Genomic DNA, 27,663 nt, shown 5'->3' with positions numbered 1-27,663 from the left:
CCCATCCCTGGAAGTGTTCTGGGCCAGACTTGACAGGGCTTTGAGCAAACTGATCTAGCAAAAGATATCCATGGCATCCCTTCCAGCCCAAACCATTCTACGATTCTAGAAAATGTCAGAGTAAAAGCTTTTTGGAGAGTTATTCTTTAAGCATGAAGAGCTCAGAGTATGGTGCTTCTGTTTAAAAGAACTTTTAAATGGTTCTGTTTCAGTGAAGAAAATATCAGATGTGCCTTTTCCCTCTTATTCTTTTGGTAGAAGTAATTAATTTTAGCTCCTGTTACCTGCAAAAATCTGTTCTACTCTTTTCAAGAAAGTGTGTCTAAAATTGTTTTGCTTTGTTGAAAGGCAGATCCTAAAAACTCTTCAAGTAAGAACCTTTTTTTTCCTTCATGATTGAGACAAGTTTCAGTTTCATGCCAGATTTCAATTAGTTCTGATCAGAGAGGATACAATAACACTTCTTCCACTTTCACGTTCTGCCTACTGAGAGATTTTGTGGCAATTGTGAAATCTGGCCTTTAAGAGAATGCATGTACTGTTAAATGAAATGAAGCCCTGGGCTAAGAGATATTGTTGTTAATCTGTCATAAAGCAGTTATAAATATTCGCTACATGTGGGGTTTTTTCATAGTACAGTTTTCTCCAAAAGCTATTTTATAGGAAAACCATTCCTAAATCCTCCTTGTAGTAACTTTGGTTACTGAGATGTCCAGGTTGGAAGCAATCATTTGAGCACAAAGGCTAGCTTACGTAAAATCAAAATTACAGACTGCTTTATCCTTAAGTATTCAACTAAGTATTTTATCATGACTCCATTGTCAATTACAAATACGAAAAAGCAATCTAAAAATTGTTTTTTACTTTAACTTTTCCATCCTTTTAGAAAATAAGTATCTTCAGCCAGTGCACTGATGGCTGTCTTTGTTCAGGAAGCCTACCTTTTTTTTAAAAAAAAAAGTTCAGACATAGCTGATCTTGATATCCTAAACAATTATGGTGGTCCTTGCTAAAGAGCATATTCCACTAAGAGGTAATCATAATTATTGTGCCATCTTAAAGCTTTGACTGGTATATTGTTATACTTACTGATGATTCTGTTTCCAGTCTCCACAGGTGAAACTTGAAGAATATCTACAGTGTACACTTTTTTGGTCTTTTTGTTTGGGTTTGTTTTTTGTTTTTTGGTTTTTGTGTGCTTGGAGAAAAGTATATAAAAGTCTGTCAGATTTACTGTCTACATCATCACTTCTTTATGTTTTATGTGACTTGCCTTCTTTACAGCCTAGAGGGTATATTATAAAATGCATGATGTAAACCGAGTTAATATATACCAAACACAATTTTATACTTTTTCTGATCTTGGGTCATTTACCCTGAAGTAAGTGATTTGGGTGCCTCTCTGTCATTACCTTTTTAATCAAGTTTTTGAGTGTGAAAATTTTAATTCAGTTTCTAATTCCTCCCAGTTCCTAACTGTGCAGTTTTCTTGGTATATACCTGTAATTTTACCTCTGAAGATACCTAAGTGGACAAAATTTGTCCATGACAAGCAGACAGCTGAAAATAGCTATTTAAAACAAAGTCCCCAAAGTACTCATCCTCCATTTTAGAAAGAAAAGATAAATTAATTTAATATGCTGTATACTAAAGGCTGTATTCTGCTCAAATTCCCTGTCAGAAATTGCCATGGAAAACTACATCAGCTAAAGAATTACAGAGGATTTGTAGAAGAGAGTATTCTTGAAGTAACAACTTTTGTTTACTGATTGAGAAGGAAATTAAATTTTTTGCAAAAAATACTTTCCCATTAAAAAGTCAACTCTAATAGCAAAAATACACAGGAATAGGTTTTTCTTTCTGAGATAGAGGTGAAAAGGATGTGAATGTGTTGGGTAAGAGAACAAATACTGTTTCTATATGAGGTGGGTTTTTTGTTTTTTCCTTCTTTCTTTCCTGTAGAATGCTGGGCTGTTAAGGAAGGGGCTGCTTTTCAGGATAACTCTTTTGATGTGTGGAGGGGCCGGAATACTGTATATCCGCTGGAGGATTATGGGCACAGGACCACCAGCGTTCACTGAAGTAGACAACCCAGCTTCATTCGCTGACAGTCTGTTTGTAAGAGTAAGTTACAAAGTTTCTTTTTTCTGGCCAGCTCAGAACTTTGTCTTTTGTCATAAAATTAAGTTTTCTGTGCTTCTAAGAAACAATAAAATGGGCAGTTTTTACGTTTCGAGATATGTGTGATAAGTCACCTTCGCCTGTGCTGCTGTGATGATTCTCTGCAAATTTTTTTTAATAGTATACTGTGTATATTCTTTGCATTCAATTTAGCATGCACTGTACACATTGAAGTACTTTTCCATTTACTCTATATTTTCCCCATGCATACAAGAAATTAGCTTTTGCTGATTTTCATCCCTTTTCCACATACTATGCTTGACTTTTCACCTTCTTTCACAACTAAAGAAAATAGCACGAAGTTCTAGTCTGGTGTATTTGGAGTGTGTCTTAGCTATGTACCTCTGGTGGCATTAAGGATCTTTCTGGAGATGGAGAATGAAAGATGAAGACAGTGGATGATTACTTTTGATGTTTTCTCCTGTTGTACAAGATTGTTCTTTTTATGTGTGAGTATTGGTTGGACAGCACAGAATTGCATTTCCCTGCTCTGAACTACAGAGCCACCTAGCTATGTTTAAAAGAAAATTAAAAATTAATTTCACAGCTGTAATTGTAATGGATATAAATAGTAAACAATTGTAGTCTAACAGTATTCATATCCTCTATTGTGTTATAAGAGAAATGAGGGAAGAGAAATGGAATAAAGTTGCCCCCTTCTCTCCCCCACCCAAGTTTAGTATCAAATAAATGTTTGTTTTCTTTTTGACTGACAGGCTATAAACTATAATTACTACTATTCACTGAATGCATGGTTGCTGTTGTGTCCCTGGTGGCTGTGTTTTGATTGGTCAATGGGCTGCATACCCCTCATTAAATCCGTCAGCGACTGGAGGATAATTGCACTAGCAGCACTTTGGTTCTGCCTAATTGGTCTGATATGCCAAGCTCTGTGCTCAGAAGACAGCCATAAGAGAAGGTAAGAGACAGTGATGAATTTTAAATGCCTGGCCAACTTGACTACAGTATTATTTTGTTAAATCCACTACTGATAATTCTAACAATTCAGTAGAACCAGTGTCTAGCAAATGCAGTTCAAATAAATATTTATAGCTGTCATTACAGTTTTATCCCAATTTGAGTCCATCACTGTACACCAGCTAGTAGGAAACAGAGTTGGAGGAGGAGACATGGATGGCTGCTTTATTTTTTCTTCTGAAATGGTGTTTTGAAATCCTTAACACTGTAGGTGGTAAAAAGAAATATGTGCTCAAAACGCAGTTGGAAATTGTTTGTTGCTACCCGTACTCCTTACAAGTCATCATTTCCTTTAATTTCCTCCTAATAATGGAAGAGAGGAGATGTGCTTTGAAATCAGGTAGAAATACTGGCCATGGTCATACAGTTAAAAAGTAAAATGCTTGACCCATAGTATGTACCCAGAAAACAACTTGTACTTTACCCAAAGGAACTAAAAAGTTTATTGTAAACTGTTCTTTCTCACTAAGGGCTTCTGTTTAACTTCATAGGTTCTGTTACCATGGATTTTATGTAGACTTAATTTCTCAGTTCCTTAAAAATTTCCAACTGCTCAGTCATAGACTGGAACTAACTGACTTTAAAGTCAGGTAGTTCCAGTCCCCCTGCCACAGGCAGGGACACCTTTCATGAGAACAGGTTTCTCAAAGACCTGTTTATCCTGGACTTGAACACTTCTAGGAATGGGGCACTGTCACTACGTGTCCTTTTGAAAAGCCCATCTCCAGCTCTCTTGTTGCCCTCTTTAGGTACTGGAAGGTTTCTAGAAGATCTCCCTGGAGGCTTCTCTTCTCCAGGATGCACAACTCCACCTCTCAGCTTGTATTCATAGGAGACGTGCTGCAGCCTTCTCCTCATCTTCATGGCCCACCTCTGGACTCACTCCAACGGGTCCATGTCCTCTTTATCTTGGGGGCCCTAGAGCTGGATGCAGCAGTGCAGCTAGGATCTCAGCAGAGCAGAGTAGGATGTGCAGGACCACCTCCCTGGCCCTGCTGGCCATGCTACTTTGATGCAAGCCAGGATATGGTTGGCTTTCTGCACTGCAAGTGCACATTGCTGGGTCGTGTTCAGCTTCTCATCACTGAACTCCCCCAAGTCCTTCTCAGGGCTACTCTCATGCCATTTTCTTTGTTCTTGGGATTATTCTTTGTTCTTGCCAGCTTTGTTCTTGGGATTGCCCTGACCCAAGTACCAGACCTTGCACTGAGGTTTGCATCAGCCCACCTGTTCTGTCCATGTCCCCCTGGATGGCATCCTTTCCCTCCACTGCACAGCTGGGTGTCATGGGCAAACCTGCTGAGGGTGCACTCAGTCCCACCGTCCTTGTCACCAGCAAAGATGTTAAATAGTGCCAGTCCCAGTACCAGCCCTTGAGGAACACCACTTGTCACTGGACTCTGGACACTGAGCCATTGACTGCATCTCTTTGCATGTAACCATCCAGCCACTTTCTTAGCCACCAAGAGGGCCAGCTGTCAAATCCATGTCTCCACTTTAGAGACAAGGATGTCACATTGGACAGTGCCAAATGCTTTGCACAAGTCCAGGTAGATGATATCACTTGTTCTTCCTTTATCCAGCAATGCTCTAACTCCATTGTAGAAGGCTATAAAATTTGTCAGGCACATTTTTCCCTTAGTGAAGCCAGATTGGCTTTCACCAGTCACCTCCTTATTTTCCAGGTGCTTTAGCATATTTTCCAGGAGGATCTGCTCCATGATCTTGCCAGGCACAGAGATGACCTACTGACCTAGTTTCCTGAGTCTGCCTTTTTCCCTGTTTGAAACATGAGCATTTCCCCTTTTCTAGTCAATGGGAACTTCTGCAGACTCTCATGACTTCTCAAGTATGATGGGTAGGAGCTCAGCACTATCTTAGCAATTTCATCCATCAGTTCCCTTGGGATCTGCAAGTGCACCTTACCAGATCCCATGGAGTTGTGCACCTTAGGTGTTCTTGAACCTGACCTTTTTCTACAGCAGGCAGTTCTTCGTTCTCCCAGTCTCTGCTTTTGCCTTATGTGACTTGAGCAGTGTGGTTGGAGCACTTGCTGGTGAAGTCTGAGACAAAAAAGTTACTGAATACCTCAGCTTTCTCCATGTCCTGGGTAGCCAGGCTTCCCAAATGCTTCCACATTTTCCATAGTCTTCCTTTTATCACCACAAATGTAATTCTATTGCTCAGAGTGCAAAATCTTATTCTTCTCTTCCTTCTCATTCCTTCAAATATTAACAGTGCACCCGCCTGCCTTTCTGCTGTTCCCATACTTATTTGCATAGATAAGTAATTTTGGAGAGGGGGTGCTGCTAGTGATGTCATACTTTTTAGTAAAAATGCACTCGCTAAGCCTTTATTCCTAAATAGGTTTTTAGTAAAAAGTAAAGACAAAATGTGAAGGCCTAGGACTTGTGGGGATGAGAAAAGGTAGGATGCATCTACCTTACAGTGTAGAGATTTATTTGTAATAAATTAGAGCAGAAAATTACCATGCCCGTGGCCATTGTAGGAAACACCTGACATGGACCTGAGGTCCTTATTCCCTTCTGTCAGCTCTGTAAAATGAGGTACCTAGACTCTTTTGTCTGAGCTCTGTATAGTCAATAAAGAGCTACCTGCTGAGGATGCTAACATTGGTGCCAAAAAAAAGGAAGACAAACTGCTCTCAAAAACTGCGTGTCTCTTCTGTCAGTAGAAAGAGAGTAGATGACTAACTTTCTAGTAGTTAACCACAATGGATTCTACTATTGATGTGTTTGTTAGGAGAAAAACCACCCTCTCGGTTGAATGTGCACCTAAGTTTCTTCTTTAGCAGTGACTTATGGTTTTGCCCCCATTACTGTCTTACTAGGTCCAAAAATAGACAGGTAGCTTTTACCATTACTTTTCCTGCCTGTGTATTTTAAATAGGAGTTATAGAATTAATATGTAATGGGGCTATTTTCTGGCCTGGAATCATGAATATTTCTTTTCTGGAAATTATAGCAATGATTTTTTAAGTGCCTCCCTGTCCTATATGCACATCCTTCTACAATGTTTAAATAAATTTTATATGTTAAGTGGAAAAGGTTCTTTAGTTAAGATTTGTAGTTAACCTGAGAATGTTTCTTGTTTGCAGAATCCTTACACTGGGACTTGGATTTCTTATTATCCCTTTTCTTCCTGCAAGTAATCTCTTCTTCCGAGTAGGATTTGTTGTTGCAGAGAGAGTCATCTACCTCCCCAGTATTGGATATTGTATTCTCTTTACATATGGATTTAGTCTCTTGAGTAAGCAAGCCAAGAAAAAGGTACCATCAAAATAATCAGTAGAGTTGTTGATGATGAAGCAGTTCAATTGGATGATTTGTTTCTTAACTTGGCTCTCTTTCCTTAAGAAAATTCTTGCTGTGGCAGTACTTGGAATCTTGTTGATAAATGTAATGCGCTGTGCACTCCGCAGCAGTCAGTGGAGGTCAGAAGAGCAGCTCTTTAGGAGTGCATTGTCTGTGTGCCCTCTGAATGCAAAAGTAAGTCACTCATTGACTTCTATTCTTTTTTTATTTTTCTTTTATTTTTAAGTGTTTTGAAACGTGGGGTCAAGGAGGTATTATGCATAGTTAATATATTGTGCTACAGTGTTATTCACAGTCTTGCTGGGTTCAGAAATGACATTGACATGTCAGACATCTAAATTACAGTGGCAGCATAGTCAAAATACCAGAAAGTGCAAATTACAATATTGTAATTCAGAACTTGGAGGTGGGAGTGGAGAGGTGAGAGAGAGGGGAGAATGCACTTCAAGAAAGGCATCAAGTCAAATTGGATGTACTGCTAATAAAATCTATTTAGAAGAATTGTGTGTATAATTGCAAGTTATTGCAACAAAAATATCAAAACAAGGTTAGTAAGTTGTAGCGATGTATTGAACTGAAAAATGTCTATGCTGTTTTTAGAATCCTTTCGGTGCACCTTCCAGTGGTATATAAAGCCAGCACAGCTGAGGGACAAAGCAGCATATCATCAATGCAATTGCGGGATGTGGGAGTAAAATCTTGCTCCCACTTCTGCTTTTTTACAGCAGCTGAGCGGGCTAGACTCTTCAGACATGGGCACTGAGGAAAGCTGCAATTTTCCCTGCAGGCTTAGTGGGGAACAAGTAAGATGGTGGGGCTGGATAGGATGTTTCACTGAGCTGAGCAGCAGTGTTCAGCACTGGAGACTGCTGCAGCCTCCAACAGAGGTGACCTCCACAGCAGTCCTTCGACAGCCAAGAGTGTGATCTGTTGGAGCACACCACTGAGCACTGATGTTGTCTGAATTTTAGTAAAGAGACTCTTTGAAAACCTGGGAGTAGGAATGTGCAGCTTGTCAATAAAAATACATGATGTTTTAAAAGATGAGGTTCCTGTAATCTAGAGTGGTGTCTAGAAAATGCCAATCAAGACACAGGGTTTAAAAAGGAACCTGTGAATGCTCAGCTTCACAAAGAGAATGATAAATTTAGCAATTACTGGAATACAAATATGCAACAATGAGCTGTAAAAAACATTTATGGCCAGCATTTGCAACACGGCGGCATCTTTCAGTAGTCTGAGATTTTAATACATAGGAAAGAGCTGTTGTATTTTATTGTGTGGCAGTGGTAGGCAACCATCTTCTTTTTAATCGATGACCTCAGTGCATCTTGTCTTCTGGATGACAAGCACATACTATAAATGGAGCAAATGCAATCTGTTTTCTTTGTGTGTAACTCCATCCATCTGCCATGGTGAGAGTGCTTTAGACAGATCCGCACTCTTTGCCTGTGCTCCAAGCTCCTTGGCCTCCAGCCACGGCTGGCTGGGAAGCTGGAGCTGCGCTCCCGCAGTGCCGCGCTGGAGCCGATGAGCTGCGCACAAGCTACTGAACTCATACAGCTGGTTTAAAGCCAATGAATGTACAGGCAAAATGAGCTTGTGTTTGTCAACACTGGGCAATGTAGACATGCCTGAGCTGTATTTCTCCTGGTGACAGCTTGTGCAAGTGGAAAGCATGGGGATGTGAACCAGGAAAGGATTGTAGGCTCACATCCCCATTTTGCTGAAGGATGTAGCTTTGAAATCACAATAGACAGAAAATTTTCTAAGCAGGAACATCAGAGAGTCCATGTATGAGAGCCTATGTCTTGTCTTCTTTATGAACTCAGCTATATTTATTTAATTTTGACAAAGGTAAATGTGAAAATTTGAACCAGGTTTTGTTTTGATCTTCAGTTGTCTTGAAATTGCAGGTTTCCTTTAAAAATGACTCCACAGGACTTTCTTTCAGTGACCCATTTATTTCAGTGGGAGGCTGCTGCAGACCAAAGAATGGCACACAGATAATAGCTTTTTCTTGTTGTTCTTGGAACATATTAAATATGTGTAATGTGGTCATGCTTTGCTTCCATTATGTATCAGGATCTCAAAATCTCAAATCCTCAGTAGCAGAAAAAGCTGTTCATGTTTTGTTGTACAGCTCTTTTCAATTCCAAATTGTCTGTGTGGGAAGTACAGAGTAAACTTACCCTAATTCTAAATAACAAGTTGTAACAGCATTGCCTTGTCTAATTTCAAGACTCATTTCTTTAAACATATCCTTTAGATAAAAACGTGGAAACTGCATTAAATGAGATTGTGTGGCACAGTAGTGAATCTGGTGCTTTGACACATCTGACTCAAGAGGATGACATCTAAGATCAAGTTTAATATACATTTCCCAGTGATTTTAAAATTTATTGGAAATAATCAGGTACCATAATGAAGGTATAAATATTTTGACCTCTGAAAAAGTTCCCAATACAGATATTAAAACGTTTTGAATATTTTAAATGTTATTTATTTACAGTATTTTAAAATATATATGTTTTTTATATATATGTTATATGTGTGTATATATATATATATATATAAAACGTGGTGGGTGGATGGGTAGGGTTTTTTAAGAGAGAGAAACAAGTATGTTACAGATCTTGGTTAAACATGTCCAGGAGCATGTCACACATTTGAACTTGTGTGACCCTGCACTCATGTTGGTTTCAAAGGCCATAAGACTGAAACAGTACACATTTTTAATATATATGGCAGTATTTTCCTTAGCTAAACAGGAGGTGCCTCTGTATTCATTCCATTTTTCCTACCACCTTTTTTCATACTGTATGGATTGGATTCTTCTCATTGGGAGAAAAGAAAGCTGTTTCTTTTAGCATTTAGTTCCTCTCCTTGGACTAAATGAGAGACATAAGTCAGAAGGACTGTATCCTAGATTTGTCTTTCTCTCCACTGATGATAAGAGAAGTCTTGACAACTACAGCAGATGTGGATATGTGAGATTTTGACCCTCTCCTATGCTGTTCACTATTTATAGACATTGCTGGATTGCTTCTCACCTTCTGAAGTCATTACACATTGGGGTTTTTTTAATTTTAAAGATTATTCCCAAAAATGCTCATCTTGCTGCCTTTTTTTTTTTTTTTTTTCTGTTGGAAATGTTTGCATTGTTGGAAGAGCTGAGTTATTTTTTGTCATCTTTTAGAAAAGCCATAGCAGTTAAGAATCCAGAGATGGTCTTTATTCCTGGATGACCTCCTCTCATTGATTATCTAAATAAATAATTGCAGTTACATTGTTACACACATAGCCAGCATTTTTCTTTTCCTGGATTTGAAATAACTGAATTTAAATTACTGTAAATTATTGTGATTTTCTACATAATCTCTACATTCTCCTTGCTACTGGCTTTTCTTTAAAGGATAGAAATTAATAAACATAATTTTTGAAAACTTTTCTGCAATAATAAGCAAGGAAGTTAAAATACTCCCAACATAATGTTACTATCTGCCTTGACATACCAGAGTAAGTAACTTTGAAATTTATGCTTTATGCAAACTGCAATCATTATAGATACAAGTTTGTCAGAGAAGAGCTATGCTAATACTGAAAAGGTACAATTAGTTTGTGAGGTTGGTTTCTATACTTTTGTAAAAGGTCCTGTAAAACCTCTTTGTTACAGAACAAGATTTAATGCTGTCTGAGGATCTGGTCTTTGATCCTTAAGGAAGCTGATCTAGAGGGCATTTCCTTTAGATATTGAGATTTTTTTTCTTTATGCTCTATATTAAAAAGGGATTATCTTCTCAGGAATTTACCTAAAGTGCTGTGGGATGTGTTTATATGGGCTATTTGCAGTGTTTTGCCACCATTTTAAATGTCAATTTTTGTGTATACAAGCACAGTCATGCAGAAGAATCTTTAGACAACATTAGATACACAAACAACATGTGAATACCAAAAAAAGCTTTATTATTATTTAGAAAACAGAATTTTAGTAGTAGAAAGAAGAGAAGATTGATGACACAAGCTGGCATTGAACAGAGGCATCTGCATGTTCTTGGAGAAATTTTGACATCTGTGCTTTGCTTTCATCCTTTTCAGTAAATGTTCATATTTGCTGAAAAAGAGATTATCAGCAGCCAGGAAGAGAGAGTAAAATTTGTGATAATAGTAATGCTCCAACTGAGGGGGTGTACCTCCTAGAAGGTGCTATTACATTTCAATTTCTTCCTGTTCTGCTTCGAGGGAAAACAAAAGCAAAAATTCAGTCTGGCAATAATTTCATTTTTGTACAGGAAAATATTTTTTTTCCTCTCCTTGTTTAAATTTAACATTTGAATAAGAGTTCAAGTACTATGTATATCTGGCACAGAATAATATGCAGCGCTTTTTCTGTTTTATACTGGCTTCTTAGGTTGGTTGAGGTATTGAACAGACAAATACATAGAGCCTATTCCTTGGCTAGGCTCTGGTGCTATGGTTATGTTAAACAACACATGCCTGTTGAGAGAAAGTGGGTTCTACCCTAGAGTATTTTTACCTGATCTCTTAGATTTCTGAGAATACTGTGTTGTTATGCATCCCTGAAAAATGTTCCTTTTAGAGCTATTACTGTAAAGTAATTGCCTGTTTAAGATTGATAAAGGATCATCTGAGTATAATGTAATACGTCACTTCCAGTTAATATTTAATCGTTTAATAACGAAGGGCTCTTAAATGTTTAACCAGGAAAGTAAAATCTTCCCTCCCAGACTGGCATGCACAATATCTGTCAAAAACAGAAGAACCACACCTCTAGAGATGAAATTTTAAACAACTCACTGGCCTCTCATCATTAAAGACCAGATTCCTCCCACCCACTGGTACACAGAAAGCACCTGAGTCCCCGTGCTGTGCAAGGGAGTCACAGCCCTGTGCTCAGCGGACAGCTCTGCAGGCCTGCCTTCAGTGAGCTAAAGGCTGACCTTGGCATCTCTCTGCCGTGGCACTGAAGTGAGAGACACAGCTGGATGGCAAAGTACCTCTCAGATGACTGGATGTGCCTGGAAACCCTTTGGTGCTTCTGCTCTTAAGGGCAGGATGTTGCCGCATCTTGTAACGCATTGCAGAACTGGCTTTGTCATTGGATGTTTATAGTAGGCTGGGCATTTCTTTTGATATGTTTGGTTTTGGACTTTTTTGCTCTTCCTTTCTTTGTCATCACCATATTAAAAGGAGCTAAAGCTAAAATTTCACTTGAAGGGAAATTAGAAAACTTACATACAGCAAGGAGCCCTTCATTTTTGGGGGTATTGTATAGAAACATCATTTCCTTTCACACAGGAGCTATAGCTGAGGGCAAAAGAAATATACCATTTGAAAGGATAATAGTTTATTTAAATAGTTGTGCAATCAGTTCTAGTAGACTATAGTACATCTTTTTAGTTCAGTTCACAAAATGTACATGTGCACTTAATATTTCATTTGATGTTTTGACTTGAGAGAATTGTTATCTCTCAGTTTTCTTCAGACTGCACAGTTCTGTTTACATGAGAAAAATATTCTTGCTGCTGGTACTTTTGGAAAAAAAATGGATGTGAAGATACTACATGTTTAAAAAAAACCTGTGAAAAATAGAAAGTGAAGTGCTGTTTCCTAACACAAGGCAGCTGACATGTGAAAGACTGAGTGGTTGGTGTACACCAAGATTTTTCTCATCTGCTCTGTCCTGGTCTTTAGTCAAATTTCATTTTGTAAAGCTTCTTAAAGAATGAAATTGAATCAAGTTAAATATAATTTTGTTTGCTGATACTGAAGTGTAAAGTTACGTACTTCAAGGGCTAACATCCAGTATTTGGTAAAATCTTTAAGTATTTCTTTTGTGTTGCCACAATTTATCTTTTATCTGGGTAAAATTTGAATATGTGAACTTCAACATATATAATCAGAGCAATCCAATTTGGTAAGAATCTTAGTGTTCTGAATAATTTCTGGAAGAGATATATAAATAGAATTCAGTCCTGAGAAACATCTTTCAGGGTATTTCATTTTACTTTAATGACTCCTGGGAAAATGCTGCTCTATCTCCTTGTATTTTTTGACACTGTCAATAGAACTTCATTTGGTTGTTTCTTGATGTAAATGTACCTTTCTGTTGCTTCTTTGCCATGGGCCTTGTCACATTTTTATGAATGTACAGCACAGTGCCAGGATGTTTTTCTTTGTGGAAGCTGTGCTAGAACTGCTTTTATGGGATGCTGAATTTGTGTGCTATTTTATATCTTACAGTGTGAGGAGCTGCCTTTGTGTGTGCTTAGTAAGATTTATGGCATCTCTGTTCTCCCTAAAACCAGTGAAAATACTTTTTCACCTATTGGAGGAAGCATGGGAAATGTCCTTAACTTTATTTGGTGGTGGTATGTTACTGCATAGTTACCATCATATAGAGATGAAATTCAACAACTAAATTCCATAACAACTAGGCTCCAACACTCATGTGTGCTGGGTCAGTAGGTCCCAGATACTGTGCCAACTGCAATTAGGGTTTTGCAGTTAATGGACATGTCAGATAAAATCCTTTTTTGAATACAGAAGGTGAATTAGACTTATCTAAGTGCATTATGAGTCGATCTTTTTGGAATTCAATCTGAAGTTATTCCTGTATACCATTTTGAAATTAGATTTTCAAAGTTTGGAAAAAATTACCATATGTGTTTGTTTTAGATGAAGTATATACAATTCAATTTCAAATAGTGAAGTTATCTAAATAATGAGTCCTGATCTGGGTGCTGAGAAATCTCTTTTCAAGAGTCAGTACTCACAGTAATTTTCAGCCAGGTAACATAGTCTTCTGAGATTAGTCTTAAAATGGGATTTGAGATGTCTTCCAACTCAGATTTGTCCTGATATGTATTTATTCCTATTTACTCTTGCCATAAATTAGAATGATGCATCTTCTCCCTGTAGTCTGAAAACTCTAGATCCTTCCTTCATCATTGCCTGTTTTTAACAGGCAAAGTCTTCAATATGTTGCTACATATATTATTTCAGAAATGCTCTTTGATACATTTTTATCCTTAGATAATAATTGTTCCTGTCTGTTACCTTTTGTTTGGGTTTTTTGTGAATGTTGAGTTTCTTCTAGTTTATGCTGTAATGAAAACAAAGTTTGACACATTGCTGTAGTGTTCCTTCTGCTATGATAGATTTGATTTGAGTCAAACTTTCTCTTATCTGGTAAACAAACAAAATTAAGAGCAGGAGGTCTCCATACCAAGTGTCTTGTGAAAGGTGTGGTGACCTCATTTATAAAACTAGGAAATTAATAATCTTTCTTAAATAGCTGGAATAGGTAAGCTGATGTGTACCTCAGATTTTGTCTTACTGTCTTCATTGTATGAATTACCCAATCCTAAGTATCAACCTACGCCAAAAGCCAGCAATGAATGACACAAGTGCTGACTGTTTCTTTTTAGAGAAAGAATTTTTAGCTGCTTGATTCCACAAAATATCTGACTGTGGTGGAATATCCATCTGTGTTTTCAGGTGCACTACAATGTTGGCAAAAACCTGGCTGACAAAGGAAATCAAAGTGCTGCAATCAAATACTACAGAGAAGCTGTAAGGTATTAGAAATTTTACTGCTTTAATGATCTTTCCTAAAATTGCTTTCTTGTTTAACATGAAGAAAATGCTTAGGTATTCATTTTCATGTTCTGCAGTGTTGCAGAGCTAGCAATTTGCATATATTAATACATGTCCATACATAATAATAATCTCTTAAATTTTAAATTTTAGGTTGAATCCAAAATATGTGCATGCCATGAACAACCTTGGAAATATTCTGAAAGAAAGAAATGAGCTCCATGAAGCAGAGGAGTTGCTGTCCTTAGCTGTACAAATACAGTATGTTTAGACCAATGCTAAGCAGTGTTTTGCACCAATTGAGCCAAAATGATACAATAAGATCTTGTGCTTCAGATGCTTAATTGTCTTCTCTCTTGGTGTTTTTTCCCAATTTTCCCAGACCTGATTTTGCTGCTGCATGGATGAATCTAGGAATAGTGCAGAACAGTTTAAGAAGGTTTGAAGAGGCAGAGCAAAGCTACTGGACAGCAATTAAACACAGAAAAAAATATCCAGATTGTTACTACAATTTAGGGCGGTTGGTAAGTGCTTTTGAATAAATTATAGCAATGACTGGAATCTGTGTGTCTTTCTGTATGTATATATATAGATAGATTTATATAATTCTGCTGTAATATTAGAAGCTGATAGTTATCCCACTTTGCTTATATTGTATTTTAGGGTGATTTCATGCTTTTGGTAGCTTTTGCTATTGCTTTCCCAATATACTTCCTTCCATACAACATTTGGTAATCCTACTTTATCATATAAAGAAGTAGAAACAAAATTACAGATTCTAATTTTTTTTTCCAAAAGATACTATTGATTATTTCCTGATGTTTTGCATTCTTTAGAATATTGTTAGCTAGTAGAACTATGCTGAAAAATTCAAATTAGATTTTTGAAAATATGTACATTAAATATTTACTAAATCTCTTGTGTAGATTTCCAAATTGTATGCTGTTTCTTCTCCTTATTCTATTGGTACATGCATATTTGAAGACAAGCCTCACTTCCAGAGGAAAGGAAAGGAAAATTAGTATATAGCATTCTTATCTTCCATACTACAAGAGTATTTCTTTTATGTTTATTATGTTTATTTTTTCTGTAAAAAGAAATCTTACTAGAAAGGACAAGACATTAACAACTTTTTAGTGTCTTTAGTGAATGATGGGAAAGTAACGCAAGTAATAGCAAAATTACTGGATTTTTCTTTTGTTTTAGTATGCAGATTTGAATCGCCATATAGATGCATTGAATGCATGGAGGAATGCTACAGTCCTGAAACCAGAGCACAGTTTGGCCTGGAACAATATGATAATATTGCTTGATAACACAGGTAAAAGTCTATTTGAATGTTTTAATGAATAATTCAGTGTCTAGAAAAACCTAAACCTTTACCTGTTTTTATCTAAAAGGATCTGTACCTCTTCTCTGGCTACCCAGACACCCTCTAATAATAGAAGAATGCCTTCTGACTTGGTGATTTTAAAGCATCACTTGAAATCCAACCCACAAATTGAATTTCTGATACTTACTTAAAATGCCATCACTGTGCAAGCATGTTTGTATTATAAATTCCAGAACTCTTTAATCTCTGCTTTCTTGTTCTTCTGAAGGTGTTCTCTGTTGGAAACAAAATGAAGATACTCTGTTGCACTAGTCTGCAGCATTTTACACTTGTGTGTGTGTGATACCTGGTTTTCTCTACAAAATTATGCAGTCAGCTATTTGTAAAATATGTGTGCTTGCAGCATGAACTAAGGCTGTGTTGAAACATGCCTTCTCTTTTTCTGCCACCTGGGCTTCCAGGCAATCTAGCTCAAGCAGAAGCAGTTGGAAGAGAAGCCCTGGAATTAATACCTAATGATCATTCCCTTATGTTTTCCTTGGCTAATGTACTGGGGAAATCACAAAAATATAAGGTAGGTAACTAGAGCTTTTTGACTTTAGGGCTTTGGGTTTGTTTAGTTGGGATTTTTGCCTTAATTTAACTCCATCGACTTTTTTTGTAGAAACCATTTGAGGAGATCATTGTGGACTATGACTTAGATAATCTGTTTAAAACGTTTCAGTGCCCCTTTCTACCACAGTATTGGTGTGTGCTTCTGTCTTTAGCTTATCCCTCCTTATTTTAGATGCCTGGGTTACAAATGTTGCTGCCCTACACTATGTCAGTGGTCAGTGGAGAGAAATAGGCTCTTAAGCACACTAGAGGGCAGTTAGGGTTTTGTGTTGCTTCACTGCCGAGGAGGAGAGCCTGCATTGAATTAGAGACCTTATTTCAGGAACTCAAATTAGATGGGACAGGCTAATCCTTGTGCTTTTGCTATGTATTCTGTGAATGTGTACATATATAGATAAGACTTCTAGCCTTTTTGCCTCAGACACAATCTAAAATATAGTAACACAAGTTTGTTCATCCCAGACTGAGGATGGGATACCTGGGTGATCTTCAGAATGCTATGAGAGAAAGTACATGCATTGCTCAATGTATTGAACTTCCTCTTGGATACAGTGGACCAGCCTGTGAGTGGTACCTCAGCATTAGCTCCCTTTATTTGCAAGTAGTAAATGTAATGAAACTGATGAGGATGACTTGTTTTCCAAAGGGAATTGTATCAGATGATAAGCTTATATGACAGAGAATAAATCATACACATTTAATATAGTTAGTTGTTTAAATTGACTCTATAATCAGTGATTTATGTATGTGATAGGGACAAATTAATAATCAAGTCCTTGGTGTTCCTTAGGAAAACATAATTTACTGAACCTTTTTTCAGTTTTTTTAGGCTTTTAAGGGGTTTGATGTCTTTTTGATAGTGATAATGTTAACAGCACTGCAGGAACATCCTCATTTACATACAAAGTAAGAAGATTGTACAATATGAAACTTGTCAGGAGGAAATTGCCTAAGTTGCACCAGGAAAGGTTTAGATTAGATATCAGGAATTTTTTTTTCACAAAAGGGGTTGTAAAACATTGGACCAGATTGCCCAGGGAAGTGGTGGAGTCACTATCCCTGGAAGTGATAGTGATAGTGATAGTGAAGTTCAAAAAAATGTATGGATGTGGCACTTGAGGACACGGTTTAATGGTGAACATGCTGGTGGTGTGGGGTTTACAGTTAGGCCTTGTGATCTTAAAGGTCTTTTCCAACTTTAATAAGTCCATGATTCTCCAAACAGATACATCTGTCCAGTAGTTACTGTGACCACTTATATTTTTACAGTACTGACCAGCTGTGCAGTCCTGACCTGCTCACATGTGAGGCCAGGACCTGTGACAACCCAGCACTGGCTTTTGTTTGTGTTAGTGATGCTGTTGAGCACCCTGTTACTGTTTTTCTAGACTGGCTGGACACTAATTCTTTTCTCTCTCCACCTGAGACTGTTATAAATACATATTTTAGGTTGCTTTAACAAAGTTCCAGAATGATACAAATTAACATCCAGAATGCATAAGATATGAGATTATGGAGGAGGTAATTGCTAGAATTATTTTGGTGAGTCAGGCCTGTGGAAGAATAGAGGATTTTATAGTCATTCATCAGGGAGAATATGTAGCATGACAGAATACAGAGAATTTATAATGAAATAAAGTTGAAAAAACAAGTTGAAAACAAGTTGAAAATGAGCTAGAAATTTTTTCCAGGTGTAGGAGAGACAAGTCTGTCTTAGTGGATTTAAAAAATAAAAAAGAAGATAGTGGTTTTGATTGCCAGCTCTGAAAGGTTATTATGCTACAGGAGAAAGTGTTGGAGACAATGTAGAAATAAGAGTAGGGGAAAGTGCAGCTTTTAAGTCCACAGTCTGAAAAAAGCAAAAGGAATAGTGGAGCCCAGGAAAAAAAAAAAAAAAGCAGGGTGCCAGTGAGTGTTTTAATAGTTTAATATGGAGTAGTAGTTTTGTGCTTAACTAGTCACTAAAAACTGATGAGTTATAACAGGGAGAGCAAATTAAGGGAATTGGAAAGAGGACTCACAAAGGTTATGCTCTCAGCAGCTGTATTTGGCATTGGCTGGCAAGAGGAGATACAGATTTGTTTGTAATGGGAGAATGCTTACTGACAAAAAAAAAGCATGAAAAATTCAGATTTCTTGTCCACCTCCTCACCATGTAAAAATAGAGAAGTGGATGGCTCTTCAAGGATTTTTATTGAATGGAATTGGAGGGGAGGAACGGGGGATGGAGACTGTCAAGGTGATGGAGGTAATTTTCAGAGTGCTGCCGGGCTGTGTCTGATGTGTTGTATAACCTCAGGCATTTAATTTATTAGGTTACTCATTATGTGTCTGTATAAAAGTTGCTACTATGTTGGCTCTGTTGTTGCACAGGAAGATTTGTTCTGAGGTTTTTTGTTATCTCTTATTTTAAAAGACATGGAGTAAAAAAGGTTTTATTATGTTGTGGGAGATTTCCTTCCAATAAGCACGCAAAATTCTCCTCCTTCCAATAAGCACACAACATTCTCCTTCAGTTTCAAATGCACATTGATTTTCAGCAGAAAATAGGTTTCCTACATCACAAAAAATAAAAAAGATAGCCCTTTATTTTATGTTTGTATCTAGTGATGAATGATTTATTGTTCCAGAGAGAAAAGCACATAAAGGATGAGCTGTTCTGTGGTTTTGTTTGGGTTTTTCAATTAACATCTGTTACACCAACAGAATGCTTGTTCTTATCTCAATTGATGAAGAACCAAGCTATCTTTAGTTCTTTGAAAAAGATGTGTGCTATATTTTTGTTACATATATATCTATGCTTTTTCTGTAAAAAGTGCAATAAATTGAAACCATTCAGCATTTTTTGTATTTGAAATAAAGCCAGACTACAATTTTGTGGCCTTGGCAGCAGATGGAATGCAGTGTGCTTACCCCAAGCCTTTGCTATATGCAAGCTGCAAGTTTCTTGGCAACACTTGAAGATTTGGCAAGATGCAGCGATTTGAAATACCACTGATGTACTGGAAGGGATATTTACTCCATATATCCACAGTAATATGAATATGATGCGCCTTAAATAGCCTTTAAACAACCACTATGCTTCTACTAGCTGCTGAGCAAAGTAGTGGTGATAAAAATATTCTCAGTATGGAGCTGAAGATGCATGATAATGGCAGCCAGCTCTTGAATATCTATTTCAGTAAGTTACCTGGAAGCACATTGCACGTGTTATCCCATTGTCCTTCAGCAGTGAAAGGATGCAAGTCTGTACATTAGGTGCTCCTCTGTGTAGGTGGCAACTTTTAGGCATAAGGCTGATTTAAGTGGTCAGTATATCTTTCATTTTGATTGCTGTTAACCTGCCCAGTGAGGAAAAAAGAGATTTACTAGACCAAAATACTAAACTTTGTGGGACTTGAAATTACTGCATGCTTTCAAATGCCAATCCACTGTTGATTTTTAGGATTTGAGAGTTGTATGAAAAGAGGAGGTTATCTTGCACCACTTGCCAAATTTTTGAGTCTCAGTATGTTTCTCAGGTGACTGAGAAACATGGAAATCATGGAATAATTTTGCCTGGAAATGACAGCCAGAGGTCATCTAGTCCAACCCCTAACCCAAACCAGTGCCAGTTCCAATTGAATCCTGAATATCTCTGTCAATAGAGATTCTATAACCTCTCTCAACAGCATCTTTCAATGCTTGACCAACTTTATGATTAAAAAAATTGATGTTTCCTTTAATTGGAATTTCTTGTATGCCAGTTTGCATCCATTATGTCTCATCCCATCTCACAGACATGTGAGAAGAGTCTGTTTCCCTCTTCTCTGTATTATCTCATCGGGTAGTTATAGGCAGCCACCTTCATCTTCTCTCCCGAAGGCTGAAAAGATACAGTTCTCTCAGCTGGTCTTTGCACATCTTGTGCTCCAGCCCTGTACCATTTTGGTGGCTTTCTGCAAGACTCACTGGAGTATGTTTGTGTCTTTCTTGTAATGGAGACCCCCAGCCTGAACACATACTACAGGTGTGGTCTCAGAAGTGCTTATAAAAATCACATGGCCACCAAAGGTCCATTCCAGCCTCAACCATTCTGTGATTCCTGCTAGTCTGTTTCTCTGTCCTGCCCAAGTCCCTCAAAATAGCTGTTCTCCCTTCCAATGTATTTCTCACTCCCTCCTGTTAGGTGCTATCTGTAAAGTTTTGAAATTGCATTCAGTCCCATCATCCAAAATACGAATGAAATCACTAAACAGTATGGGTTTCAAAAAGACCAGTGCATCCAGGGACTTTAATAGTGTGGATACGAGAATGCTGGAGCAACTGCTCATGCCATAGGAAAGCAATGCTAAAACTTGCACTATCAAAGTAAATTTGCAGGTATCTGGTTCCCCTTGTTAACTCCTGTCCAAATATTCCTTGTCCTGAAACAATATCAGAATCACAGAATAGTTGTGGTTGGAAGGGACCTCTGGAGATGGTCTCATCCAACCTCCTGCTAGAGCAGGTTCACCTAGAGCAGGTTGCACAGAATTGCACCCAAGCAAGTTTTGAATACCTCCAGGGAAGGACACGGCACAACTTCTCTGGTCAGTCTCCTCCTGTGGTCTGTCACCTGAACAGTAAAGAAGTTCTTCCTCATGTTCAGGTGGAACTTCCCGTGCATCAGTTGCTGCTCGTTGCCTCTTGTGCTGTTGCATGGCATGAATGAGAAGAGCCTGGATCCATCCTTTTGGCACCCTCCCTTCAGATACTTAGACACTGACAAGGTCCCCTCTCAGTCATCTCTTCTTGAGGCTGAGCAGGCCCAGCTCCTTCTGCCTTTCCTCGTGAAAGATGCTCTAGTCCCCTCATCATCTTCATAGATTGGCCTAGCTCAGAGAACCCTGGGGTTTGTAATTCCTTGATCTGTGGCGATGAAGGCACTTTCTGCATGAGTCTCTCCTGGATTGAGAATGGCAGCCTCAGCTGTGCTCAGCAATGCTTTTAGTTTGGGTTTGAATTTGGACATATGGGGAGGCTCTTAAGTCACTCAGAACTGAGTGACTCAATCTTGACATCAGAAATTTCTTTTCCCCTGAAGGGACCCTTACAGAGAGTTATTTCATGCTTGACATGAGAAGATGGTGGAACCAAAAATCTGGCTGACAGGCTTTCTTTTTCAGTAGAGCCTGTGATTTATTTTAAGCAGTGAAAGCTTAGCACAAAGGAAAGGACTTTTCTCCATGTTACTGTTCTCACATACCTCAGACAGCAAGTATGTGCATTCAGATGGAAGCCTACCACTTTGAGGTAATTTTATCTTTAGGTCATTTGCATTGAAACTGAATGAACAACTTTCCCTAAAGCACAGCACAGCATAGAAATCTATGTAAAATTTGCTCTCAAGTATCTAAACTTGCATGTCAGCGAGTAAATATGCTCCATTTGTATTGGCCAGGATGTGAGTTTTTAAATTTCTGCAGGAAATATGCTCTGGGAAAAAAGTATCAATATTAGCAGCTAGTTTGGAAAAACAGAATTGTTTTAATTAGAGAATAAATTTAGCAGTAAATTATTCTCTGAATATTAGGTGAAGGACCTGAGGTTTTCTAAGAGGAACTCAGATATCAAGTCTTAAGAGTACATGTTGTAAAACACTAATAGAGAGAAGATAACTGGTGAGGAAAATGTGAAGGATGTTGCGTGGCATGATAAGATTTGGCATGCTTTTTTAAGTAAAAGATACTCAGCTACTCTTCATTGGGAACCACACTGAAACATCTGTTTGAAAGAGATTTACTGGAATGCCCCTATTTTTAATGTTAAAACTATTGTAAAAGGAACAAGTGTCTATAAGCAGTTTGCTTAGATACCAAATTACATTTCCTTAATTTGATTGCGTAAGTAGGGAAAACTTCAGCAGGTAATGTTTGAAAATACTATAACAAATAAAAAAAGGTACTTTAGGTAAAGAGCAAAGTTCACTAGTACTTAATAAATTTCTGCTAAAATAAGAGCAGCCTGTGAAAACACGACACTTATTTACAGTATTATTTTTGGTTTCATGGGGGCTGTAGCCACCTGAGCTACAGATCAGGCAGGTTTAGGATATTTGTATGGTGGTATCGTATAGATATGGCATAGTTTTGGAAGGTTTGTAATCACAGTGGTGGGTAAATTTGGCATTGTTTTATATATATGAGAATGGAGTTCCCTGATGACTTGTTATTTTAAATTATTCAGGAATCTGAAGCTTTGTTCCTCAAGGCAATTAAAGCCAATCCAAATGCTGCCAGCTATCACGGTAATTTGGGTAAGAGCCTTTCTAAATCTTATCAGCTGTATTGTTTATTTGCTTCAAATTCATTGTGTTTAAAAAGAAAAAGCAATCTTTTGCGCCTTCTTTCTGCTGGGCAGATTTCTATTTTACTTTCTAGAAGAACTGCCAGCCAGAAGAACAAGGCACTAAAGCCAGAAAAGCTGTCACACGATATGACAGATCAAGAGGGCTGCAAAATCCAGCCCAGAGGTAGCTGCACTTTAGTGTCTGCAAATTGGTTCATTTATGCTGTGCTTGTAACCCGCAATGAGCTCACCAGATAAGAGCTGCCATTTATGGCTCCATTGTAATTCATTCCTTCATCATTCCCATGCCAGTTCTGCTCCCAGGCTTTGCTCCTGCATTTGGCAACAGAACAAGCAGCTACTGTGCCACCAGCCAGTGACAGACCCTCTCTGGAAACAAATACCTCAATGTTGTTCTCCAAGTGATTGGCAAGATTGTACATTATTCAACAATATTGCTAACGAAATTCCCCATTGATGTTCCAGCTGTGCTTTATCATCGCTGGGGAAACCTTGACTTGGCGAAGAAGCACTATGAAGTCTCTCTGAAGCTTGATCCCATGGCACCAGGAACTAAGGAAAACTACAACCTCTTAAGAAGAAAACTGGAGCAGTTGCAAAAGAAAGGCGGTGCCTGATGTTCCTTTTCAGGTTGCCCGTGCATGTTGTTTACAACTGCTGTTACATGGGTACTTTTGACCATGTACAGGCTTCAGTCATCATTTCTCAAAAACAACGCCACCAGCACCGCACACTTGAATGTCCAGTTTTGCCCTCCTACAGATCCTAACATTTCAGCTTGAGGGATCATTTTATTTTTACTTGAACTGCTTTTAAATTCCATTAGAACATTTTATAGGTATATGAAAGCAATGCAGATGGAATTTCACAGCATACATGTGTAATTTGATATCTTCATCTGACTTTTTAGTAGCGGGATGAATAGCAGGAGGCAGTTTTATTTATGAAAGTGATACTTAAAAGTGCAATTTCCTGTTTAAATCCTGATCTTTTCAAGTATGAAGAATATCTGTCCACTTCAGTTTTATTACTGCCCTCCAGTGCCAGTCCTGCAGAGCCAGTGGAAGAATGAATTCTCTCCAGCACATCAGTCTACTCATATAATTTGGGTTAAGCCCTTATGCTCATTTCTCTCTCCAGCCTGTGAAGTGTCAGATTTGTACAGGAGTAAATAAGGGCAAGGATTTGACCATAAATGTCTGTCAGCCAGTATACTGCTCAGGTATGCTTGAGTGTAGAAAATACTGTTGGATGAAGATAGAGATTTTAGCAAGCAGCTAATGAAAAAAAGGTGAAGCAACAGAGTCAGGTAGAGTTTCTGGTCTCGCAGGCAGCCTCATCAACCACAGACAACATGGACAAGAAGTCAGAATTGCTTTAGCTCCTGTGGCAGGTCAGTGGTTTAAGTACAGTATACTGTCTGTAGGAGCTAATTGCTGTATTCTCAGGCAATTCAGTGCTTTCTGGTTAAGGACATTACACCTTTGAGCTGCTATATTGCTGGGGAATAAAGAGAGAACTTCTGTGGAACAGTAACTGTGCAGAAGACCTGACCTTGGCTGTTGATCTGTTACCTGAAAGAACTTGGCTTCACCTTTGTCTCCCATGGCTCATGTGTTTGCTGAAGGGGCAGATAAATAAGCATAGCTGTTAATGCATAAACTGAGCACATCAATGTCGGATGATTCAGAGGTGGTTTATGTTGATACCATGTTACCTCTCAAAAGGGGCTATGCTTTAATACACATTTGAACTCTGGCTGTCCAGAGTTGTTTGTCATGTACTATATATTTACATTCCTGCTTTAGGAAGTAGTCACACGTCTGTTTATTTGCTGGTGGTTGGTTTTTCCAGTTTCTTTGGGGTTTTTTGAGATGTTTAGTTTTGTTTGTTTAAGACTGGAAGTTTGCTATTGGATATGAAAGCTAGGGAACTTCACCTGTCTTTTCATACTCCTTTATTCTTGCCATCCATGTCCCCTGGGAGAAATTGATCAGCACAGTATGATCAAAGCTAGCTCGGGTACTATAAGTCATGCAGACACTTCAGTGCATTATTTTTGCCACACTAACTGCAGAACTAGCCAGCAAGGCTGTGGCAGTGTGGTGCTGTCCACAAATTTGGCTTTGAACAAATGAACATGGCTACATACTGCTTTTAGTTGTGGTGCCAGAGGCATGTATGTGTGCTCCTCTCCTACAGGTATAGCCTGTTTCTCAGTGGGACTAATTAATTTTCATAGGATACAAAGCCGTGGCAGTTGTTTCCATTTCTTCTGCTTTCTGGACAAAATTTTCAGAAGTTTTTTTCTGAATATGATCCAAGCATGCTCTTTGATAAGTATCTGGTAAGCGGAGCACTGCACCAGTATGGCTAATCATCTTGCAATGACCAGCCTAGCTTAGTACCAACTTTTGTATCTGAAAGGTGCTTAAATAGATACACCCTTCAGTACAAGCAGCAGGTTCTTAAGGCTTTCCATACAGAGCCTACTATTCATCACATAGAGAGAACACATAGCTTCTTCAGTCATGAGGAATTAAAGAGTAGGGATCTGGCTGGATGAGCTAATTTATAGCAGAAGATAAATATGTTTACTATAATCATGTATTTTCTGTATATTTGGAATATGACATCCTGAGTTTAAATTATTATTCTCATCATAAAGTCCACAATGTGTAGTTTTCCCTGTTGCTTTCCATATCAGCTTTAAAGACATCCACTAGATCAATATTATGTATGAGGGACAAACTTTTTCTCGGTCATTATAAACCAAAGTTGTAGAAATTCCTCTGTGGAAGTCCTTCTATTCAAGAGTCTTAAGACAGAAGAGACTGACAAACAATTTGGATGTTTTGTTAGTGTTTGAAAATAGTGTTTACTTTTCAGTACAGACAACATAATTTTTCTGGCTACCTGTATATGTTTTTGTGAGGGTTTATTTGTTTTATATAATATTTACTGCTATAGAAATTCAATGTGATTATTTGTATGATGGTAATATGAAGCATACCCATATGTCTGAGTTTAATGTTGAGGCAGAATTGTGTTTGGAAGAAGCCACAAAGATGACTGCTTTTGTAATAAAAACTTCCTTAAGACTTTTAAGAATACAAAATATTTTTTTACGTTATTTTCAGAAATATTTTGAAAGTGCAAACAGTGCAGTGGTTTTTATTAAAATGGTTATAATGTTAACCTTTTTATTGTTTTTCATACCTCATAACTGACTCCTGGAACAGTGCAGAACACTTCAAAGAGAAAAAGATTAAGAAAAAGTGGGCTTGTACATAGCTGTAATTACAAATATTGCCTATCTTTCCAGCATGCTGGATTTTTTTCCCATTGCTAATTCTAGAAGATTAAAGTTTTCTTATCAGTTGGCTTGTTGATTCTCTAGGGAAATTACAAAGCCTTTTTTTTTTTTTTTTAACGATTACTTGCTCAAATACAGTTCTGAGAAGATAAAACAGAATGATTTAATGCACAGACTGGAGTCAAGAAAATAGTCACAATGACTGCTATGGATGTTAGTCTCTTTTCACCAAAATCTTCCAGTGGAGTTCCCTGATTGTATGTCTTTATTGTTTTTAGACCAATGACATGTACATGAAGTTTCCTGTTATTTAATTTCATAGTATTTAAACTTTAGAGATGTGGGTTGTGTGTGTGTTTATGGGCACTAAGAAATAAAAATCTATAATACTTTTGAATGGTTTGTTAAAAATATTTGGCCTATTCATGGGGAACCTTTTCCTTCATATTTGAGATACCTGTATCTAAACTATTCATCCTAGTTTCTCTTTATAGTCACTGGAGAAAAAAAAAAAAATCTTTAGGATGTGAGAAGTCATACTTGAAGGAGATATTCGTATTCACTAACTTCAAAGGGTAGCTAAGGTGATCAGCTCATATACATGAGGAAAAATCTCACTGCTGCTTTCAGTTGAAGTAATCTGGTCCCATACACAAAGTAATCTGGCCCCTCTAGCATTCTCATACATTACTGACACCAAGAATGTTAAAAGACTGGCATTGAATCAAACTGGCAGATACTTGCCTTGAGAGACAGAGAGTAGCTGGATGAGGGAGTAGGAGAAAACAATTTTGATAAATTTACATGACTGATAAAACATTGAACAACAAACCCCTGCGTATGAAAACAGAACATTCACATCCAATTTGATTCATTGCTACCTTGTTTATGTTTCTGTAATGAACAGTAACAACTTCTTATTGAATTTTGGTGTCCTTCACTCCTATTTTAAAAAGCAATTCTAAAGCAACTGTTCCAACAGTGAGATTTACATTTTTTCCTTAAATTCACAACAGTGAGATTTGTATTTTTTCCCTTAAGTTCCAGTTGCTGTTTCAAGCTGTAGGTGTTAGAATGTTAAATGTGATAGCACTGTGTGTTTCAGTATGGTGAGGTTTTTTTGTTTTGATATCTTTTGATACTTATTTGCTGGTTCCTGCCTGTGTCCCATATTTCACATGAGTATTGGTACATTCACATACCTGTCATTACATGTAGATTCCCATGTGCTTCTCAACTTGGCCCTTTCACTGAACAGTGCTCCCTTCCACAGCTCTTGGTGTGTTTCTACCAAATGTGTGTTAATGAGGGCACATTTAACTGGAAAAGACTAAATTATGCTGGGAGCAAAACTGAGATCACATGGCTGGATTTCTGTGACATAAAAGCTGAGGGAGCCAAATTTGTGTCATGGAACACCATAAGAAGCAGGTGCCACTAGTAAAGGGCACTTCAGACTGTGCTGGGCTCCACAGTAACGTGAAGTGGTTGTACATAGGTGTAATGTTATGAACACAGCAACTTGCACTCTGTGCTTTAAAGAAAAAGGACTATATATCCCTCCAAGGAAGAGGATGGTCACAGCTGCATGGACTATTGAGCATTGGAGGACTGATTACCTTGTGTTAGAAAGTTGCACTGCTGTGTTGTGGCATGGGTGTTCAGTGTGTGTCAGTGATGATACATGTCAAGTGGTTCAGGGCTTTTTAAAGTAAGTATTTTTGTTAGGAAAAATCCCTACAGGTACTGAAACTGGTAGCTTGTGATTTCTGAACTGAACTTTTTTATGTAATATTAAGCATTTAGACTGCCAATGGTATGTTCCAATTTATTTTCAGCTGAGCAGGAAGTAAATACATTTGTAATGAAGCCATGAAATAAATCTGCATTTTTCTTTTTTTTTTTTTTTTTTTGCATAGATTTTAATTGTGACAGTGGTGTTTATTTTTGTAGTA

The 27,663-nt window shown here is 37.8% G+C and overlaps 1 protein-coding gene across 1 annotated transcript in view; it reads left to right on the top strand.

The window, feature by feature from the left end:
- The window catches only part of TMTC4 (transmembrane O-mannosyltransferase targeting cadherins 4), a 54,034-nt gene extending 27,970 nt beyond the window's left edge, over window positions 1-26,064 (top strand). Inside the window, exons 8-18 of the mRNA XM_041423371.1 lie at window positions 1,963-2,124; window positions 2,898-3,100; window positions 6,278-6,449; window positions 6,537-6,668; window positions 14,016-14,095; window positions 14,268-14,375; window positions 14,497-14,638; window positions 15,321-15,435; window positions 15,909-16,021; window positions 22,270-22,339; window positions 22,858-26,064. Of these exons, the coding sequence (XP_041279305.1) occupies window positions 1,963-2,124; window positions 2,898-3,100; window positions 6,278-6,449; window positions 6,537-6,668; window positions 14,016-14,095; window positions 14,268-14,375; window positions 14,497-14,638; window positions 15,321-15,435; window positions 15,909-16,021; window positions 22,270-22,339; window positions 22,858-23,009 (1,449 nt within the window). The 3' untranslated portion in view covers window positions 23,010-26,064. The remainder of the gene's footprint in view (window positions 1-1,962; window positions 2,125-2,897; window positions 3,101-6,277; window positions 6,450-6,536; window positions 6,669-14,015; window positions 14,096-14,267; window positions 14,376-14,496; window positions 14,639-15,320; window positions 15,436-15,908; window positions 16,022-22,269; window positions 22,340-22,857) is intronic.
- The last annotated feature ends 1,599 nt before the right edge of the window (window positions 26,065-27,663 follow it).

Source organism: Onychostruthus taczanowskii, unplaced genomic scaffold (genome assembly GCF_017590055.1).
Source record: "Onychostruthus taczanowskii isolate IOZ18803 unplaced genomic scaffold, ASM1759005v1 scaffold77, whole genome shotgun sequence".
NCBI lineage: Eukaryota > Metazoa > Chordata > Aves > Passeriformes > Passeridae > Onychostruthus > Onychostruthus taczanowskii.
This window is presented reverse-complemented; position numbering and strand designations above follow the sequence as displayed.